The 22,472-nt window shown below is 28.4% G+C and overlaps 7 protein-coding genes across 7 annotated transcripts; 2 read left to right on the forward strand and 5 right to left on the reverse strand.

The window, feature by feature from the left end:
- Window positions 1-1,840: 1,840 nt before the first annotated feature.
- OCT59_029795 (uncharacterized protein) lies at window positions 1,841-2,712 on the forward strand (the record flags this gene model as incomplete). The annotated part of the gene is made up of 8 exons (XM_066146212.1): window positions 1,841-1,856; window positions 1,956-1,967; window positions 2,042-2,083; window positions 2,148-2,207; window positions 2,282-2,338; window positions 2,399-2,464; window positions 2,555-2,623; window positions 2,702-2,712. The coding sequence occupies 8 exons, from the start codon at window positions 1,841-1,843 to the stop codon at window positions 2,710-2,712; spliced, it is 333 nt and encodes a 110-aa protein (XP_065994881.1).
- Window positions 2,713-4,359: 1,647 nt separating this feature from the next.
- On the forward strand, window positions 4,360-5,118 carry OCT59_029796 (uncharacterized protein; the record flags this gene model as incomplete). The annotated part of the gene is made up of 4 exons (XM_066146213.1): window positions 4,360-4,458; window positions 4,560-4,570; window positions 4,653-4,747; window positions 4,892-5,118. 4 exons carry the CDS (start codon window positions 4,360-4,362, stop codon window positions 5,116-5,118), a joined length of 432 nt encoding a protein of 143 aa, XP_065994882.1.
- A 1,460-nt stretch (window positions 5,119-6,578) lies between these two features.
- OCT59_029797 (uncharacterized protein) lies at window positions 6,579-8,555 on the reverse strand (the record flags this gene model as incomplete). The annotated part of the gene is made up of 4 exons (XM_066146214.1): window positions 6,579-7,336; window positions 7,418-8,051; window positions 8,283-8,333; window positions 8,553-8,555. 4 exons carry the CDS (start codon window positions 8,553-8,555, stop codon window positions 6,579-6,581), a joined length of 1,446 nt encoding a protein of 481 aa, XP_065994883.1.
- Window positions 8,556-11,793: 3,238 nt separating this feature from the next.
- OCT59_029798 (uncharacterized protein) lies at window positions 11,794-12,732 on the reverse strand (the record flags this gene model as incomplete). Its single annotated transcript, XM_066146215.1, has 1 exon — window positions 11,794-12,732. The coding sequence occupies one exon, from the start codon at window positions 12,730-12,732 to the stop codon at window positions 11,794-11,796; it is 939 nt and encodes a 312-aa protein (XP_065994884.1).
- Window positions 12,733-17,714: 4,982 nt separating this feature from the next.
- Window positions 17,715-19,859, reverse strand: OCT59_029799 (uncharacterized protein; the record flags this gene model as incomplete). Its single annotated transcript, XM_025326277.2, has 1 exon — window positions 17,715-19,859. The coding sequence occupies one exon, from the start codon at window positions 19,857-19,859 to the stop codon at window positions 17,715-17,717; it is 2,145 nt and encodes a 714-aa protein (XP_025176836.2).
- A 918-nt stretch (window positions 19,860-20,777) lies between these two features.
- OCT59_029800 (uncharacterized protein) lies at window positions 20,778-21,342 on the reverse strand (the record flags this gene model as incomplete). Its single annotated transcript, XM_025308785.2, has 3 exons — window positions 20,778-21,009; window positions 21,077-21,167; window positions 21,252-21,342. 3 exons carry the CDS (start codon window positions 21,340-21,342, stop codon window positions 20,778-20,780), a joined length of 414 nt encoding a protein of 137 aa, XP_025176835.1.
- Window positions 21,343-21,509: 167 nt separating this feature from the next.
- OCT59_029801 (uncharacterized protein) lies at window positions 21,510-21,932 on the reverse strand (the record flags this gene model as incomplete). The annotated part of the gene is made up of 1 exon (XM_066146216.1): window positions 21,510-21,932. The coding sequence occupies one exon, from the start codon at window positions 21,930-21,932 to the stop codon at window positions 21,510-21,512; it is 423 nt and encodes a 140-aa protein (XP_065994885.1).
- Between the last annotated feature and the right edge of the window lie 540 nt (window positions 21,933-22,472).

The following is a 22,472-nucleotide window of genomic DNA, read 5'->3' on the forward strand; positions in this document are numbered from 1 at the left end:
ATTTTTTTTCTATGAATAATTAATTTTTTTTCTAATAACAATTATATGTTATAAATAGTATTTTTTTTTTTTTTAAAAAAAAAAAGGGATAAGTTTGCCTCAAAATAATCTTATTCTAATAATTGTTTTTAGTTTATTCAATTATTAATAAACACTATCAAATGTCTTAAACAATGTTTCTCTTTTTTTCTTCGAAAGTAATTTAAGATAATCCTAAATTAGCAAAGAAGGTCGTACAATTAAATGTATGATTTGTGCAACTTACTCGTAATAAAACTCCGTTTCAGGTTTTATTTAACGAATTCTTTTTTTTTTCACTTATTTAAAATTGATAAAAAAAATAAAATTTTTATTATGGCTTCTATTCGAGAAGATATAGTTTTTGCTGCATGCCATAGAGCATATGCATTAACAGATTATAATATTCAAAATACCTTAGACAAACAATTTGAATTTATGCAACGAACTATTCTTGCTGACAAATCTCTTACAAAAGATGAAAAATCACATGCAGTAAAATTATTAAATAAAGATTTTGACTATTATAAACTTCTTGATAATGAAGGAACAAAAAGAATTTGTGAAAATTGTCATGATGAATGTTTAGCTACATTATACTGTGAACATTGTGTTCGAAATTATTTAAAATCAAATTTTTCAAACTGGACATCTGGAAATAATGATATTGATGATTTAATACAACAATGTCAAATGGAAACAATTGCACCAAATAAAATAGTAGAATGGATCCCATATAATAAATTACAAAATATTAAATATTTAACTAAAGGTGGATGTTCCGAAATTTATACAGCAGATTGGATTGATGGATTTTGTAATGAATGGGATTCAAAAGAAAAACAATTAAAAAGATATGGAGGACATGATGTAGTACTCAAAAAGTTAGAAAATGTTGAAAGTGCTAATAGAAGTTGGTTTGAAGAGGTATGTAATTTAGGAATTATTTGTAAAGGTGACTAAAATAATTATTATGTAGTAATATCCATTATTTTTTTATAGGGTAAATCTCATTTATCTATAAGTGGCAAATGTGCACAAGTTGTTCAATGTTATGGTTTAACAAAAAATCCATCAGATGGAAATTACATGCTTGCGATATATAAATTGGATTATAATTTAAGAGAATATTTACAACAAAATCATGATAAAATCATGTGGGAAAGAAGAATTCAAATTATTTATCATATAGTGGATGCCGTTTATTTAATTCATAATGAAAATGCCATTCATAGAGATTTGCATTCTGGAAATATATTATTTAATCATGGAAACATTCGTATAAGTGATCTTGGATTTTGTGGACCAGCTGATAAACCATTAAATAGTATATATGGAAATCTTCCTTATATTGCACCAGAAGTTATTTCTGGAAAAAAAACTTCTTTCGCATCTGATATTTATAGTATTGGAATGCTCATGTGGGAAATTTCATCTGGACAACCACCTTTTATTAATTTTGAAAATGATTATGAACTTGCACTAAAAATAATAAATGGAATGAGACCAAAAATAGTACCAGGAACTCCTTTAGAATATAAAGAAATAATGGAACAATGTTGGAATGCTGATCCAACAAAAAGACCTGATATTAAAACTCTCAATAGTAAAATAGAAGAAATGAATAGGTTAAATTATCAAAATGAGTTAAAAAAAAATAAGAGTATAGTTAAAAAATTATTTGAAAAAATTAAATTATCCAAACCAAAAGCAAATACTATTGCAAAAATATATGAAATAAATAATTTTGAACCCACTAACACAAATAGTAGATTATTTACAAGTAAAGTATATCAATTTAAAAATCTTCCTGAACCAAAAAATGCAACGGAAGGTCGGTATAATTATATTCTTATATTTCACAAAAAAAGATGTATTTCATACAACGCATTACTAACATAGTTTTTTAAATGACCATTTCATATAAAATATAATAGAAGAACAAGAAGGTATATACATATATATATATATACATATTTTATTTATATTCGAAGTTATTTATTAATTAGATTAATCTTAAAAGCATTTCATAGTAAACCTTACAGCTTTAGCATTCCCTATAATAGTAAGTATTAATTAAAGTTATATAGTAAATTAAACAGTAAACTTATTCATTTATTATTTTTTAGTTGAAGACCTTGATAACAAAAGTAATAATAATACATCAAAATCAAATGATATATTTAAAGGTAAATAATTATTAAATTTTATAGTCTTATTTTCCAAATAATATATTAATAATTCATTCGGTTTTAATAATTAGATGATAGCAAAAAACTGTCTAAAGTATTTGAAACTATGCAAATAAATTCAAATAATGGTAAGTTCAATCGTAATTCTAATAATTCATAATTTATAATAATAATAATTTTTTTTATAGATAATCAAGATAATTATAAAGAAGGAACTATACAAGTCAGAAAGCATAATATTGATGATATTAATGGTACAATCTATAAATTTTATTTAATAATAAATTTTTGAATTTTTGTATTAAATATTTAATTTTATCCCCCCTTTTTTTCTTTTTTATTAGATAACGATGAAATATATAATAATCCAAATCTTCATTCAGAAGAACAAGTTGAATTCGAAATTCCTAATGGTAATTACAATCTAAACGTATGTTTTTGAAATTTATTATAGACTTTTTATAATAACATTTTTTTTCGTTTAAATACAGATGGATTCTAATTATTTAAATTATATAAATTATATGATCATATCTTACGTTCATTATTTATATATATTTGTTTTTTTATTTAGAATTATTTAAACATTAAGAATAGAGTAGCAATTAGCAAATCGTCTCTTAGTTTGTAATTTGAATAATTCATATTTTAACATTTTAAATAAATTATATTTATTATACAAATGATTATTTGTAGAAATTCATTGTTATATCACAGGATAGCGAGCAATACTTTATTCGAAAATTGAAATCAAACTCATGAAAACCTTACTTCCAAACGAAATACGAATATCAATTGAATGAAATTAAATGACATAAGGTCATATCTCATATTCTCATTATTATTGTCTTCATATATAATTAAAAAAAGCTAATTTCACTTTCTGAATAAATTAATAAAGATATAGTATTAAATCACTATTAATAAATTTTATCTTTTATAGTTGGGTAATTGCCTTTCAATAGTGCAATTATTCGTGATAAGGTGATAGATAAAGATTCGGAATATATTTTTCGCTACGAAATATTTTGACGTGTTTGATTAGTACTACCTGTACTACCTACATACTCTTGCATATTCCAAATTAAAAATTTTGGATTGTTAATATTCGTTATTATACGGGCGTGCTTAAGATGTGACGCGAAGCGCCACATCATACCATTATCAAGCACGCCCGTACAATAACATACAATTATTTAATTAAATGTTATTGCTTGAGTTTCCACCGATTATAATTAATTTATAATATATAAAATTTAGCTTTAGTGTATTACACGATGTAATGAAGCAACCAAATTTTTACCAACTTTTCTATCATCAGATAATTAGACTTATGTTCAAATAGCTGACGACTAATTACCTATATGTATAAAATGGATCAAACAAAGAATCTAATTTTTTTTTTCATTTAGCTTTAGAATCTCTGACGCAAATTAAAGAGAATGAACGGTTAAAATTAGTTTCGTTGTCGTTGGTCAGGAAGCTGAGATTGAATTCTCCTCTTTTTAAAAGTGCATCAAGGTAAACTCTTATATCTATCTCATTTATACTAAATAAGTCGTGTAATATATATTCAAAACTTTTGAATTTTAAGGCGAAATGGTTTATCATCTTTTATCGATATAATAAATTATTTCGGGGTGAATACTCTTGCTTATGCATGATCGTGGGAATGGGAAGGTTCATGGTAGGATTCCTTTTATAAATAAAACTGAAGATTAAAATATGTTCTTTTTTTTTCATCTTAAATAACATTCATATATCACTTTGTTTATTTTCCTTAGGTGATAACATTTAATAAAACAATCATTATTTGTAGACCTCTATGATCATAATATTAAATTGTTTATAGCAGATAAAAATTCTATTACTTCGGGAAAAAAATTGTACAGCTTTGACAAATTATACGATCACAATTATAAATAAATTATAACCAATTTTATGGATATGATAACTAAGTTAAAAGTTAGGAAATATTTCGCGGTATGAATAAAGAAGATACGAATAATAAAACCACATTTTTTTTATTTTGGACTTTTGTGATTTTTTTAACGCTGATTGAATTCTTAATTTGTTTTAGTTATTATTGAACGGAGTACATGGAGAAGAATTATCAAAGTGATTGCTAGAAGTTCAATCCCTCCTTCGTATGACAATCATATCGATGAAAAGGACACATATTCCACCGCGTAAAGCAGCTGAAGGTTGGAAGAATTATGGACAAAAGCGAATTTACCTGAAGAAGGTGGTAAATGGCGAAAAATTGGGTTCACGACTGACGCACCAAAATGGAAATTTAACGAGTCGGATATTTAGGGCTTGAAAATATGCATGGATTTATGAAGAAAGATATTCAAAAAGTAAGTAAAATTGACTGACTGTAATATTATCATATATAACCGATTTCTCACGTAACTTTATTTTGTTATTTGATAATTTTAGACAACATAATCGTCCTGCAGAACGAAGTTGTCCATTTGCAAAAACATCAATTGAGGCGGAACTATTATGTGATTATTGGGATGTTAGTACCGAATGTAAGTAATATTGTATGATTACTAACTCTTTACGTAATTTATGTTTTTCTCCAATATAATTTTCCTTCCTTTTTAGATATAACGTCAAACGTCATTTTAAGCTTTATTGTTGGCGCTTGAAAAGATTCATTATGTAGCCGACAGTCAAACCATTTTTCAGATTATGGAATGAAATAGAAGCGATGGTTGATGATTTTCCTAAAGTATCAGCTTTAGTGAGAAGTCAATTAAAATTTGCATTAAGAGACGAAGCGATAAAACAATTATATGAATTTGAAAAAGATATGTTGGAAGTTGAATATAAAGTTATTAGAGATAGAAAATTAAAAGAATTAGAATTAGATGATGATTTATTAAGCAAACCCCAGTGAAGTAAATAATTCATCTAATGTGATTTGATTTTAATCTACTGTATTGTAAAATATTAATATAGGTATCCTGATTCCTGAGTCGAAATCTATTTCACCGAAACACATTTCACCGAAGCCATTTCGCCAAAGGGACATTTCACCGAAGAGACATTTCATCGAATAGACATTTCATCGAATAAACATTTCACCGGATAGACATTTCGCCGAAGGACTTGTCGAAGTCATTTCGCCGAAAATTTCAAATCATACTTTTCCAAAATATCCATAATATTTATGAAAATTTTGTTATTAAAAACATTAATAATAATGTTTATTTCGATTATAGTTTAATATTTATCAATAAAAAATCAGGTATTAGATTGAATTTTTATTGATAACAACGCTAACATTTTCGGCAAATGTCCTATTTGGTGAAGTATCAAATATTTAAGTGTTTTTTTTTTAATAAAAAAAAATAGAATAATTTATTTATTAAATGTTATCTTTTGATTTTAGTTGATTTATCTTTAGTGATTGATATAATGACAGGACCTTCACCACAGATAACATCGACACCTGGATCACCAAAGTTTCGTTTAACCTTTAATGAACATTTTTGTATTTATATTAAAAAGGAATTTATTTTTGAAAAATAATTCAATAATTTATTTTAATAAATTTATTTTGTAAAAAATTAAGCAGGTTAATCATAAATTTAACTATTAAATAAAAAAGGATACTCTCTATAAATGCACCCCCTCTTGAGACTGGATAAAAGCGTGCGATTACAAAGGGTGAATAGAGGTCATATATACTTGGGACTGAATCAAAGTGTGCATTTAATGCATTTATAGATACAGAAAACATTATAAAGATTCAAATGTATCTAATGAGTATTTTTAAAATTCTGATTAAGGAGCTTTAATTTATAAATATTATAATTTGGTTAGTGAATATTTCATAATATGTGTAAGCGTGTAAGCTCCCTAATATACAAAAACAATTTGATCTTATCAATATAATATGATAAATAGTTATTGGATGGGGGAAAAGAGATATCATATCCCCATTCAATAACTGAGTTATAGTTCGGTCATTAGGAATACTGCGGTGACCAATCAATCGACTGAGCAATAATATAATATAATGTCCTATGTTTCGCTCCAAACAATTAATTTATTATAATTTTATTTATAAAATAATCTATTTTTATTTTTATTTTATCTTTATCTTTTTTTTCTTTTTTAAATAATTTGATAAAAGAATATTTTATTTCTTTGGATAATAATAAACTTTTTATTAGTTAAACCATTCAATGATATATATTGAAATTCGTTATAACGCGAGTATTTTAAAATTATATTAATAATAAATTTATAATTAATAATTTTAATGTATAACCTTACTTTTCCACTTCCTATATGCAAATTTAATTATATAATTTGAAAATTTAATTATTAATAGATTTTATATTATATTTTTTAAATTTTTTCATATGAATAATTAGATGTTATTTCTTCCACAGGTTTCCATAAAATACGCCGAAACCCAATTACTAATATAACAAATCCTTTTAATTTATTAGGATTTGATTTAGTTATTTTGATTCTTTTATCAAATATTCCTGAACTATAATAATCAATTGATTTCCCTTTTGAAATAATATTCATATATGATTTCAATTGATTAACTCCATTATTTAATATTTCTTCTATAGTTATTTGCTTAATTTCATTATGTTCTTTTGACCAATATTCATATAATCTTTTTAATAGAATTTTTTCATCTTCTTTTTCAATAATTTTATCTAAATTTTCCAAATCATTTGTATTAAACTTTTTTTTTTGAGTTTTAATTAATCCAACTAATGAAATGTATTTTAGTTCTAAACTAATATTATTATTTCCTATTCCTTTTAAGATAAAAATATCTGAATACCCAAATCGGCCAAACCCTTTTAATTTTGTACCATCCATTACTAGTGATAATTCAGGAATACAATATTTTAATGGTAAAAGATTTTCAACAATTGCTTGAAGAACAGGCTCACCTGCAGAAGATAATGATATTTGTGATCTTGTTGACAAAAATGTTTTTATAAGTTCAATAAAAGGTACAATATTATCTGCAACAAGATTTTCATATGCTAAAGCAATAAGAAGAGCATCATTTACAACTTGTTTATATACTAATTTATCTTTGTTTTGTTCCAAAATTTGAATTTGTTTTGTTACAAGTTCTAATAAATAATTATAAAGAGTTAATAATTAATACATTTATATAAATATAGAAGAAAGATAATAAAAATATTATAATTTACCAGAAGATGAATCAGTATCACTATCTCGTACTCTTTTTAATTTTTCTTTTTGTTTACCTTGGAAAATAAGTTTTTCAGCCCATACCTTATTAAAAGTTGATTCCAATGCTTCTCCTAAAGTATGCATTTCACTTCCTATATCATTATATATATAACAATTACGAAATATAAGACGAATATCTTTTTCAAATTCTTCTATACTTGTATATTGATCATTTTCTAATTTTGAAATTATGGTAAATAAATCCATTGGATTTTTTATTTCCTTTTCATCATATTTGTAAAATGGATGAATATTAGACTTAATATCAAGTTCTTGAAGAATATCATAACAAAAGTTAATAAGTTGAGAATTTTTAGAATGATCTTTAATAGGTATTTCATCATTTTTTTTAAAATGGAATGAATTAGAAATGAAATGATCTTTATCAGAAATGTCAATGATTTCTTGTAAATCAGCAGGCATTAGAACTTTTTTTTCATTATGATATTCCTCAGCAGACACTAGATCTTTTTTTTCATTATGATATTCCTCAGCAGGTACTAAATTTTCTTTATTTTTTTTATATTCCTTAATAATTTCTTGCCAAAATATTTTCAATGTTTTTGCATAACGCAACCGCTCTATAGTTATCTGTTACAAGAAAGACATTATTAATAGTGTGTAAATTTTATTTAGGATAGAAGAAGGTACATAGCCAATTCCTCCTCCAGAATTAGCAGACTTATATCAACAACAAAGTTAGGACACCTGAACTGAGAAACTTGGAGTGGTTACCAAAGATTTGTCAAATCCAGTAAATTCCCTAAGGTAAGCACGCTTGCTTAGGGGTTACCCTTAACTTTGCAAAATAAAATAACACACCTTATCTTTTAAATCAGGTAAATCTTTTCCTTCTCTTAAAAAATGGATAGTCTAAAGATTATCAAGTTTGTTCCAATTGTCTAAAAAACTTGTATTAGTAGTAATTGAAGCAATAATAATGTCACGGTGATTTTTCAAGAATCGCCAATATGACTTTGTTGTCCTATCGTTATCTGTTAAATAAGAGATAAGGGCTAGAAAGATTGAAAGATTGAAATTTTGATTAGTTTATTAATATTACAAGTTAAAATACGGATCACAAGATTTTACCATTTTGACCAATATAGCTTTCAGATGTGCTCATGTTTAAAATTGATAAAAAAAAATTGATAATTGAGAAATTTATAGTTGATAAAAAAAAATTAATAGAAAATATTGATGACATTTTAATGTCTTAAATAAAAAAGAATCCCTTGTAGATAGTATGACTCAGACTGACACATTGAGATATCAAAGTGAAATAAAATTAACACTATCAAATCTATTCTTTATCATATTGACAAATACAAACAAGGAATGAATCATTTTGCCAAATATGGCATGATATAATTTTTGATTTAAAATCATATCATTAGAAATTATAGAAATTAGACATATATAGCTCAAGAGATTAAAGGAGTTTCATTTTAATTTCAGTTATTTTGTTTGGCAAATGACTCAAATTTCATCAGTCTGACCCATTTAACATATTCGCGTATAAATATGAAACATGTTGAAATATATACATATACAGTAGGCGTTACAAATAATATATATATTTTGACGGATACATAGATTTATTGACTGCGAAAGTATTTGGCATCAAGAATAAGAGTTAAGAGATCGATGATCAGATTCTGTCGTTAAACTAAACAATCATATTAGTTTATATGGGGCGCATTTAATTCATTTACGTTTCACCAATTGGATTAATCTCAACGACACAATTTTTTTAAAATATTAAATATGCTTTTTTATTACCGCATATCATATACGCGACATATATTTTTTTTAAACTTAGATTAGTTTTCAGTTTTCATAAATACAAAAACAGAAACAGAAAATCAGCTTTTACATATAAAACATAACAATTTTATTATATATATAAAATGAGATAATGTATACATATAAAAGGAAAGACATACTGTAGTATAAATTATTTCATTTTTTTCTAATTGATTATTTGCGAAATTGTTCCTTTTAAATATAATAAATATAAATTTATGCCAATGGATAATTTTTATCTCAGCTAAATATAATAATATTTTTTTTATAAAATATTCAATATTAAAACTGTCGGGGGAAACAACTGTTTGATGGCGAAATAAACCTGTCAGTGAAACGTGATACAGTAGCAACTTTATACTAATGATAATAAAGGAGTGCTAGCCAAGAACGAATGGATTTTTTATTAATCAGTTCCAAAAAAAAAGACCTAATAAAGGTAGAAATTTGCATCATGACTACTATTCAAAGAGAATTAATTCATGCAATAATTCATAGAGCAGATATTGGTTATAATATTCATGATAATAATAATTTTTATAACGAAAAATTTTTGATGATACAGTATTACATTCACACGGCAGTTACATAGTATTTTTCAAAATATAAACTTGCTTTGGTAAAACAAAAACTCAGCAAATAGAGAAAGATGATGATTCGTTAATACAGTATATATTAAAGTTGCAGATAGTTTATCGAATTTAAAGCTTAATTTCTCTAAAACAAAAATCTAATGAAAAATCCAATAGTTCTTTCTAAATGATAGTGTTGATAAATTTAAGGAATTAAATGAGCCAATGAAGTGTAAATCAATAAATTTTGTGTATAAACGTATACATTTCTTCACAGTTGATGACGGACAGTAGACTGAGCTAACATTTTTTTTTTGATCACTTAATACTTTTATGACAATGTGAGATTCACCATAAACATAAATTTGATTGAATGGAACAATTATTTTGTGTATAGACAACGTAATTAATAATATAATTCACTTAAATTAATACATGTAAGAGTTGTAAGACGCGTCAGAAAATTTTGCTGCGGTCTTTTTAATAATAATGATCGAATCTACAGCAGTAACTAGTAAGCTAGTTAAAAAGTTCAAATACTTATTATCACTATAATTAAAAAATTTGATCTTTGTAAGCGTAAATAGACTACATTAAATCACATATTAAATTTATTGAATTCCATTTCAAAGTTACGCGTTATTAATCTGGTATTAAAATGATGTAATTTGTTGGATTTTATTTGACCGAATTTTAAGCCTGATCTAAAGATTATTTTTCAGGTTCATTTCCTTCAAAATCAAAAATTCCTTTAAAAAAAAAGTAACTGCATAAAATCGGTTTAGGCAATAATTTTCCAAGTTGGTATATATAAAAGTTTCGATCAACTTTCAAGGGACATTTTTCTTATTTATATTAAAAAGGAATTTATTTTGTAAAATAATATCATTATTTTTAAATGATTCAGGTTTTTTTGACTCTTTTGGAAGGGTTTGTTTTAACAAATTTTTTTTTGTAAAGTAAAAACTGATCAATTTGATCGATCACAAAGACAGCTTTTTTTTTTGAAAAGAAAAGGAACATTCTGCATTAATTAAATAAAAGAAATTAAAAGGGTAACATGATATATAAGATCAAGGTGGTATGAATATTCATTATCTTGTTTGTTAAACGGAGGGGAATACCAAAGATCAAATAAAATAATTCCCCGAATCCTGAGAACGGTTTAACCAAATAAAGGTTTATTAATACATTATTATTATCCAAAGAAATAAAATATTCTCCCATGATAATTTACCCGAATTATTTACCCAATTATTTGCCCAATCATTTAACCAATCATTTTTATTTTTTTTTTAAATGAAATTGAAATAGATTCTCTTTTAAAATGAAAAGTTGGTGCTACATTGCCACTAAAGTAGCAAAGAAAAACAAAAATTAGGATTTAAACTCCGATTATGAATGGTAATAAACTAATTACAGTAAATAATAGTGATAATAAATATTTGAATATTTAATAAGATTAAACGTTTAGAGAAATGATTTGTATTTTATGATGTTGTGTTATAAATAATGAGTCATTTGATCATTTTAACCTATAAACAAATGTCATCATAACAAACAATAACTCTGTCATAAGATTTAACATTTTTATTAATGTCGGGACAAGTAAGCTAAATGCAGCAAAAGAATAAAGAATACGCCAAGTCGACCAAGACTATTGCAAAAAAGGAAAAAGAATTTTTTTTATTTTTTATTTTTTTATTTTTAGAAAACAGAAAAGCGAACCCGTAGATTCAATTATACAGAGAACATAAAAGTCTATATATAATACTATCACTACATGGCAAGCCACCCCAAAGCGTGACGATTTCTGTTCTTTATGGAATAGGTGAACACGAGTCAGAACCACGAACTTTCCCAAGAACACCCGCCTTAAAATAGAAAAAGAAGAAAAAAAAAGAGAGTAAAAAAGAAAAAAAGAAAAAAAAGAAAAAATAAAACAAAAGGATAAACTATCTAATGTCAAAAACATTTTTGAGAAAACTATTTTGTAAAATTAAAAATAAATCTATATTATTGAACCCTATATTATCTCTATAAGTAGTCCAATGTCCTGAATGTAAATAATTACTTGTCATCCAACGAATATGGGCGAAATTATCATTAAAGCCGCCATCCCTATAATAAGGAGTAGTGGCGAAGTGCCGAGAATTATAATGTCGACTTGGAGATAAATTGTGATCAGGAGCACCTGGATCAGGAGGAGGAGGAGTTCTTTTCTTATGTCGTTTTCTGTAAAATCTTTTTTTGTTTTTTGTGATAGATAAAGTACTTTCCCATTGTTTAACTAAGGAAGCACGACGTGTCCAAATAAGTGCATCAATTGAAGACATTAAAGTCAAAAAAAATTTTGAAAATAAGGAAAATCGTAATTTTTTATTAATATAAGTATTAAAAATTTTAGTAAGGTCGCTCGGGACCAAATGGTGTATAAGTAAATAACCAGGATGTGATTGTGGTAAGGCATCAACAAAAGAGGTATTAAAAAGGGAAATATTTTTAATGGTTTCTTCCAAAATAGAATTTCCATCCTTAGTATTCTTCATAATAAGGTCGTGTAAGTCATGAGCAGCTCGTATTAATATGTTTTTGATATGAATTGAGTGTTCCTTGCATAAGCCCACGTGCGTATTATCGTCGTGGGCATTAGCGCATTCAATGCAAGATATGCTGCCTATAGGGTATAAACGGGGGTAGTTGCGTTGTTGTATATCGATTGTTGGATATATAAAATTACATTTTTTAATTCTACTTCCTTGTTGTTTGGAAAGTTTGGCGCTACATGGAACGTCCTGATCGTTAAAATTCAACCATTCTTTGGTGAAAGTCCAATCAATGTCACCATCGATAATTTGTTGTTTGATCGGAGATAAGGCTTTATTATTGACCATCGAATTGAATATTAAAGGTTGGATGACGTTATCCGCCCATTTTCTGACGTTGCGATCTACAACGTGTAAACGATTCCAAGAAATGAAACCTAAACTTTGTTTAACAAAAAATTTATGATTAACAATAATAGGCTCAATAACATGAGCACCAGCTTTTGCTAGTAAATCTGCTTCATCATTATAAGGGTTATTACTATGTCCAGAAACTTTGTACAAAGAGACTAAAAGTTGCTTTTCTTCAATTAAGAAAAAAATTAAATCCCATATTAAAAAATTTGATTGTTTCAATTTTTGTCGCGGACTAGCGATGCCTGATAGCATACGCGTGTTAAAAATGGTAATGCAGTTGGCTGAATCGGTGTAAATATTGATTTTACAGTTAAAAGGAGATACAATAAGGGCCGTGAGTATACCCATGCTTTCACTTTTGGAAGACGATGGGAAGAAGACTGTAGATCCACTGAACTTGACTCGCGGCATGAAGGGTTGAACTTGGGTCCATCCGTATCCACTAATACTATGAGTTGTACCAATATGTTGGACAGAACCATCTGTGTAAAAAGTTAATAAATTTTCTAATTCTAATTGTTTTGCATCAAATTTTAATTCTTCTTTAAGGTCTGGATGACAAATTAGAGCGTGATCAATATGGTTATCTATATTATTTGAAAGTAAAGAGGGATAAGGTGTAAGAATAGTGTCCAAAGGACGTTGTGAAGAGGTATTCAAAGGGGATTTATCTATTTTAATAAAATGTTCGTATGCAATATGCCTAAGCGTATGAAAAGGTTTCGTAGCTACTACGAAATTCTGACGATTATAAAATTCTAAAAGTGATTTGTGTTCAAAGGAAGATTTTTTAAAAATATTAAATAATAATAATTTTTGTGTTCTAATTGCGATAACACATGTCGGACGAGCGTCGTGTGGATAGTAAGAGTGTAAAAGGCAACCCTTGCACGCAATAAGTCCAAGTAATTGTTTTTTAGGTGTTAAACTATTATTATGATGGGTTTGTTGGGGTATAAAATGTTGTAAATAAGAAATTGAAGTTGAACGATCTGTTTCCTGTGTTAAGGTCTTTCCAAAGATAACTTGTTTTTGTACATTATTCCAATGTATCGTCCATTGTGATTTAGGTGTTGTAACATCTGGTAGAGTTGGAGGGGATTTATGTGTTCTATTAATGTCACATACAACATCGTTAAGAGGGTGGATCAGACGTAAGTTGTTACTAAGTACGTAATTGTCGGTTAAATTTTTGTACCATGCCGGGATTGGACCACTATAATTGTTATTATTATTTCTTTTAACATCATGCCACGAGAGTAAATAGTTCCCGTCTGATGAAACGACTTGATCCATGTAAATGATGTTCTTAGCTTTAAGAGATTTAATGTCAGTGGCAGAAAGATCTGACATATAATCTCGTATAGGGGTATTTCCTCCTAAAATGTTAATATCAAAAGTGTAATTAATTGAAAATCCATATTGATTAAGCAAGCCTAAAGCTTGCGTTAAATAGGTAGGCTTGACTATATGGTCCAAATAGGTATTAATGTTGGACGGAATAGTAGGATACCAGATTTCCGATAGCGTGTTATATATTTTCTGAGTCGCTATTTCTCGAAGGACCGGTGTATTAAAAAGTGCACCTAAAATATTGAGTTGTGATTTCATTTGGATATCAAAAAAATTATTAATAGATTGGAACATATGGTTATAAATAATATTATCCGCCGTATTTGACGGAAGATTCAAACGTTGTTTGAATAATCTTTTCAATGGTCCCATTAAAGATTGACATTGTTTCGAATTAAGGATCGTATGTTGGAAAATATATTCCAATTTTGGTATAACTATTTTGTTAATAATATATTGTATATGGTGATGTGTTAATTTTTTGTTTTTCATAGTGTTGTAGTGAGCCATCACTATTTGTTTGCCTTTTCGTATCGTTTGCGTATATTTGTCTAATGCATTAATGTATAAACCTAATATACGTTCACTTTTGTTACGAGGCGTGACAGGTGTTGCGTATGGCCGATTATTAATTGTGAGGATGATATTCGGTTGTTTGATGGTACGGTCATTAGTTAGGATTTTGTATTTATCCATATTAACTTTAATGTTATTGAGGTCATAAAAGGAATTGGCAATTGATAATTTTTCTTCGATTTGCAATTGTGAAGAGCCAAACCACGTAGTGTCGTCGAGATAACCTACTACGGAGATGTCAAAGGTATGAATGACATCATTCTCTATATGTTGACAATTTTTCTTTTGTGTCGCAAAGGTGGAGTAATGTAAATGTGTTAATTGATTGATGCGATGAAACATCGGGTCATAGTATATATTCCAGAGAAGTGGTGAAACAACTTCGCCTTGGTCAATGCCTTGGAGAACTGCATAAGATGGCAGTAAACCATTCGTGGTTATGATTTCATTATGTCTTTCTGTAAATAAATTAAGAAAAAAAGTAATAATAATATCAGGAATCTTTAAGCGTTTAAGCGCCAATTTCAATAATCGTAGGTCGACGCGATCGTATGCTTTTGATAAATCTTGTAATACGATCCAAATGGGTTTTTTCTTAATGCGCGCATGTTCTATTAAGTGTTGTGTAATCATAAGCGGCTCTAAAGTTGATTGGCCCAGAATGCCCGCTTTGTTGTTGAATTGTAAAATTGGGTGTTTGGAAAGGGCTTGATTTAATCTAGTTGAAATAATATTGACTAATAATTTCCTAGGAGTTTCCAGGAGAGTTATAGGCCTTGTGTTAGTTAGTTTACTATTCCAATCATGTGGTTTCGGTATCGGAAAAAGCAACGCGTGTTTCCATTTATCCGGAATCACTTTAAGTGTAATGCAAGCGTTGAAGATTTTGACGAGGATCATTAAAACGTCCTCGTGTAAATGTGTGATATCTTCATATGTGATTTTGGAAGGACCTGGCGCTTTGTTGTTATTCAATTTTTTGAAAATGGAGGAAAGGTCCAAAAGAGTGATTGGTTCAGTTAAATGATTCCACCATTCTTCATCAATATTTTGTAAAGCAGGATCATAATGATCTTTCCAATCTTGTGGTAGGGAGTCTAAATTCCAAATATTCTTTTCATTTGGAGGCCCCGCTTGGTATTGGAAATGTTTGATGGCTTCTTTTTCTATAATCTCTGGGTTATTAGTAAATACCTGTTCACCTTTGTTGTCGATGAAAGAAAGTCTGTCCAACACTATACGGCGTGGTTTACGATTTAAAATAGAGTTAATCATTTTGGTTTGATCATGTTGTAAATTGTCGTTGCGTTCTGTGACATAAGAACTAATTTTGTTGGTAAGGTATTTATCGTACGCAGATTGGTAAGCTATTTTCATCGTATGATATAATCGATAAATTTCATCCTTTGTTGATACAAAATTATCAGGAGTAACCGTTGATGGTAAAGTGATTGATAATTTATTAAAATCTATTAAAATTTTTAAACGAGGGAGGTATTTCATCCATCCTTCATAATAGGTGGCCCATACGTGTCGTGGAATGTTGTGGAGGGTTGAAAGTGTGGGTGTGAAGTATAATTTAAAACGAATTTTAATATGTTTTAAATTTAAAAATTGTTTCACTTGATATAAAAGAATCACGTGATTATTCATTTGTCGTAATTCAAGAGGCAAATCTAGGTTTGATGATGTATTAAAATTAATAGATTTTTGTGGTATAATATGTTCTTTGAGTTCAATTAAGCATTTCTCAAAGAGGTCCCATTGCCGGTTTAAAGTATTTTTGTTATTAATTTGTTGAGGTTCCTTGGAAAATCTATATTTGAAGGTTGAACGACTACGATTCGTATAAGAGGACCATAATTCAACGGTCATTCGATCGTATTTGAAGACTTTCTTAACTTCATCATTCCGTTTATTAAAAGGAAGGACGTTCATGAACTTTTCAAATAAATCCTTGTTTCTTGAATCGAAAAAAGTTTTTTCTAAAAGGGTTATAACAATTTTGTGATCAGTATTAAAGAAAGATTGTGGTATCGATTGTGTGTATGAATGAATTGATTGTTCTAATAAATTCCTATTTCCATAATGGTAATCGATTCTATTTGTACTATGGGTGAAATTGTTATCTAAGGATTCTTGATGATATTTAATCATATCTTTGTATCCGTTATTTTTAAGTAAGCGGATGAAAGGATAATTCGGATCTGATTTATTCTTTGTGGTCACATTAAAATCGCCGATAACAATGGCGTATGAATTTTTTGTGTTGTTGGATTTAATAATAAATTTGTTCAATTTATCGACGCAGGCAGCGCTGATTTTGGTTTTGGTGACATCATTCTTAGGACTGGATGGTAAGTAGCAACAAGTTACGTTCAGTTGTTTTGATTTCTTGAAACCGAAGATAAGATTGATGATACGTCCTTCTGAAAATTCTGTATGATGAAGATGTTTTTCCATTTTGTCAGTAATCATGATAGCCACTCCAGTGCCTTTATTAGCGCCAGAGGTGTCGTGAACTATATGTATAAAATTATTAGGTAAAGTAGGATGTTTATGTTTGTTGATAATAATATTTGATTGATCTCCAAAGAGACTAGTTTCTGCTAAACCAAGGATATCAAAATTGTGTACGACAAAATAATTAATAATGTCGTTAAGCTTGTTGTTAAAGGCTGTTTGAATATTAATACTGCCTATTTTAATATAGTCAATAAAGAAATTATTATCATTGATGTTATCTTGATTGATCACGTGTAAATTTGTAATATGTTCTTCATTAATCAAGTGATCAGGGTTTTGTGATAAAGAGCATGAAATATTAGGAAAGGGATCGGATATATTTAAGTTGTTGTATGACATTATTTAAAATTTTTATATAAAATTGAAATGTATGTAAACCAGAAGTTGGGATGAAAACAATAAGGGGAATCAAAAAGGTATATCTATTTTCTTTATGATTATAAAGAATGAATCACAAATTAAACCTGGGGTTTATTGCCCCAATTAAATGGGTTAAGGATGAAGCTTGATTGTCCTGAAATTTCTTGTTCAGCCGCTTCATATGTATTTTCAATGGTACCCGTATCGGAGACATCTCCAGATTCAGTGTAATATTCGTCTGAAAGTGGGAGTGCATCACTGTCAGTCATAACCGATTCAGAGGATGGTTGGATAAACCGTTTTTTCACATCCTTCAAAGGTGTTTTTTCATATGGGGTATTAGTACGTTTAGCTTTTCTGGCTGGTTGTTGTCGGGAGGATGGCGTTTGTGATGCTTGTAGAGTGTTAATGAGCGTTTGCATCTGGGTCATTAAGGTTTTATGTTGATTTTCAAGACTATCTTGTCTATGTGTAAGCAACGCTATGTTAGTGTCAATTGTGGTTAATTGTTGATGATGTGAAGAGTATTGTTCCGTGAATGTTTGGTGGGAACCTTGTAATACGCTAACGTGATTTGTTAAGGTAGTAATTTGTTGTTCCATATGCGCAATTTTGTCTAAGATTTCTTGAGGGAGTTGTTGTTGGGACCAGGACGACGTAGACTTCTGATGCGTCCTATCCGGGTGACTCGGAGTGTTGTTATAAGTTTGTTTTTGTTTGCCTCGTGTGGTCAGTTGAGGGCGAGATTGTACAGTTGAATTACCAGGATTGTCTTTGGAGAGTCTTATGACGTGATTATAATTTTGTCTGGTTGTTTCGTTGATAAGAATACGTTCTTTGTTACGTGTGATGAAACGTCTTTTGAAAATTTTACGTTCATTTTTGTCTAGGGTGAAATCGGTACTAGTGCAATTTTTATATTCGTGTGTATGATTTCCACATGCATTGCAAGTTTTTTTGGTATTGGTATGGGGGAAGATGAAAATTGTATGTTGTCCAAATTTTGTACCCGTAATTGTGGTATAATCCTTTTTAACGTCATTCGGGTGAACATATATGAATGCGTTTTTGAAAAATGATGAGCGTGAGGTTTGGGTAAATGTACACGTACGTCCCTTTAGATGTTCAACTAAAGGGCTTAAATCTTTTGCGTTCGTGTTTAAAGGTAGACCAGTGATTTTATAGAAAGCTGACGTTCGTTGTGTGTATATCGGATGTTTTGGATTGCCTGGTAAGATTCTGGCTACTGAGTCCTCAATGGCTAAGCACCAGTCTTGTTCTAACAAGTAATCTGCCGCAGCTTTGTCCTCAAAGCTGATTATTAATTGTTTATAAATTGGTTTGATAAAAATTGGTTTATCATTTTTGTTGCGGTTTTGGATTCTTTGAGGTGGTTTCTTGGTTTCTTTGTAAGTTGTGATTCGTTTTCCCGTTGCATCAGTTATTTGTTTTATTAATAACGTGACATCGTAATTGACAGGGATATCTAATATTTTGATGATGGTGTCATCTTGTAATTGAAGTTTTCGTTCAATTAGGGTATCTATATTGTGTTGTGTATATTCATAAATTTTAACGTTAGGAAGGGTTGGAGGTGATGTTTTGATAAGGTGTGACAATTTCTCCTTAGTCGACACAGATATCATGTAAAATTTGAACGTCATCTTTTTAAGAGATCTGACTTTGATAAATTCTTTGTCTCCGATAAAGATGGTATTGAGTTTTTGTAAAATTTCTTTGTCTGTAAGTTTTGGTGGAAAACTATCTCGTGGGATAAACCCTTCAAAAGAAGTTTGTGTTTGTGTATTTGAGGCTGAAAATATGTTGTCGATCATGGGAATTTCCTCCATTGGTGGTGGATTGCCATTAATGGATGTAGATCCTTCTGAAAGTTGTTGTGTTTCATTATTATTGGTAACTTCTATTTCCATTTCATCAACCGTTTCAACGATTGGTGCATTTGGTAAATGGGGAGTGGAGTCACGTGTTATTAAAGAATTATTCCCAGGGACTTGCTCCACGGAGGAGGAAGTTTGAGAAAGTGAAGTCAAAGCAGGCTCGGCTGTCTTATGACTATTATTGTTGTTAGTTGTGGGTATATTCGACATTTTTCTATTTCTGTTATTATTAACGTTAGGAGCGAAAGTTCTATATATGTCTTCTTTGTCGGTAGTAGAATGATATGTTTTTTCAATATTTTTTAGAATTTTTTGAGAAAACTTGGAACGAGTGTTTCTACTCATGTAAATAATGTAAACAAGAGTGTAGAGTCCGAAAAATCACGATTTAGACCAGGTTTATATGTAGGAAAAGTAGTTTCTATAGTATGTTTCTTTAGCAAAAAAAATGGTCAGAGTGATCGTCCGAAAAAGTTCCTCTTCAAAAAAAAAAAAAAAAAGGAAAAAGAATCAAGTGAATGTCTAAAGCCGTGTGCGATCACGTGATGTATACGTAAACTATGAATAGACAGACATTATGATTGGCTTATGATCACGGGAACGAACATGGCTGCTATCCTTTAAATGGTTAATGCCAGATCATTCATTAAACAACATATTGTTTGGCGTTAAATACAAACCATTTTGCATTAATTGTAATGTGTTTATCATTAAATGCAAATCCTTTTAATTTGAAAAATAATTTTCCTAAAAAGGAAACATACCTCCTTTTTGGAATTTCAAAAAAGAGAATTTCTTTATAGAATTACTTTAAATTTACACAATTTGAATTTTAACTAAATAAGGGAAATTATTTCCACTTCGTAAAACTGTTTGAGGCAAAGGGTTTGACTGTAAAGTTAAACTGTTTCAAAGGATTTGACCATTGTTTGACAATAACAGCAAATCATTTGAATTTCACAGTAACCTTAAATGTCAAACAACTTAACTCTCAAACGTTAAAGGAAGACTACCGTGTGCGATCACGTGATGTATACGTCCCTTGATTGGTCACTATAATTTGCCAGACATTATGAGATTCGACTTCGTGGATTAAAAACTCCGGACCGCCTAAATTCTGATTGTAAATTTACTGAATAATAAATTACGTCAAAAAGTTATTTTTAGTAAAGCTCATACAGTCATTACAATAACAAACAATTAATAATTGTAATTTGTAATTTATTAGGTGATATTCAAGAAATTTTATGCCGCAGTAATAATCTAGACTTTATCATCAACATTATTTTCTTCTATTAATAAATTCAAAAAATTCGTATCAAGATAATATTCTTCAAGCAAATTTTCCATACTTTGAATACGCTCTTCTAAAGTAAAATTTTTAGTTCTTCCACTAATGAATGGAATTGGTTCGTATTTACTTTTAAGCTTCTTTGCAAGTTTTCTTTGATATCTTATACATAGGCAATTAAATACATATATTTGCAAAAATCCCCTATCGAAATAAATAAATTATTATAAATTCTGTGTATTTACGAATTATATATAATGATTTAACTCACCATGGTGCTAATTTAGATGCTCCAAATAAAAATACAAAGATTCCAGATAAGGAACTGAAGAATCCACCAATACTCGATATAATCGAACCAACTAAAAAAGTGATAAATATTTTTATTAATATTTTAAAATTAAAATAATTTTCTCTAAAAAATTAAAAAATAATTTGATAATTACGATCATAATAAGTTTCTTCTTGATAATAAATATTCATTGATATTGGTCTTAATACAAACGTTGTTACATTTGGAGTGATTAAAGGTGTCATATCCGTATGTACATTAAAATCAACATATTCTTTGCTCTTTCCACCCGCAAGACCATATACATACTTATCAGATATTTGTTTTATAATTGTAGGTGAATAATATATGGTCGTAGTTGTATTGTTTATAAAAAATAAAGGACTACTAGATATAGCATAATAATATTGGTCTATTCAAGTCCATCTAAATGAACCGCAGTGATAGGAGGTACTTCTATATTTATACGTTCTTGATAGTCAAAAGAATAACGAAAACAATCAGGAACACTAACATTATCACTTAAAACTTCAAATGGAACTTCATTAGCTGCTACACATTTTTTCCAATCGGTATTGTTATTATTGTAAGTATAAGTACAATTATCGGTACCACAAATTTCTATAGTAATATTGATGTTTTTGGCGGTATTTAATATTTCTCTTACATGTTGTTTACGGAAAATAAGATTTGGTTTAGAAATTGAATTAGAAAATTGTGAAAACTGATCATAAGTATAGTAAATAAGTATAATTATAAATGAAAAAGAGCATAATTTCTTTAAAAAAATAAAAGAATAAGGCTCAGTTGATTGTTTATTTTCCGCGAATACCATTTTGAATAAACAAACTTCGTCTGCTGATAAGTTGCTATATAAATACTGTAAAAATTATGTGATATGTGATATGTGATATCGTCGAGTTTTTTAGTAATCGTACATATTATAAATTAGATAATACAATTCTTTGAGGCACTACAATTTTAAACATGTTGAACGTTAAAAGAAGATTAAATTTTATATTTAATCTTATAATTATTTTCGAAATTATTTTTCTTTTTATTTACTCTTTTTTTCTTGTAAACTCTAAATTCTCATTATGGTCCACACTTCCATTCGTTTTTTTAAGTGGCTTCTCTGCGGTCTTTCATAGAACCATAATACATGTTATATCATTTTTAATCATAAACCTTGCTCCATTTATATTAATACTTTGTAATATCTTTAAATTTGATTATTACTATGGTAAATATTTTTAACAGTTGCATAAATATTAATTTTGAATGAAAAAAATGGGTTATTAATTTTGTGTCTTTTTACTACATGATAAGCTATTGCTGATAGTGATTTAAGCAAATTAAGCGATGGAACAAATAA

This window comes from Rhizophagus irregularis, chromosome 9 (assembly GCF_026210795.1).
Source record: "Rhizophagus irregularis chromosome 9, complete sequence".
NCBI lineage: Eukaryota > Fungi > Glomeromycota > Glomeromycetes > Glomerales > Glomeraceae > Rhizophagus > Rhizophagus irregularis.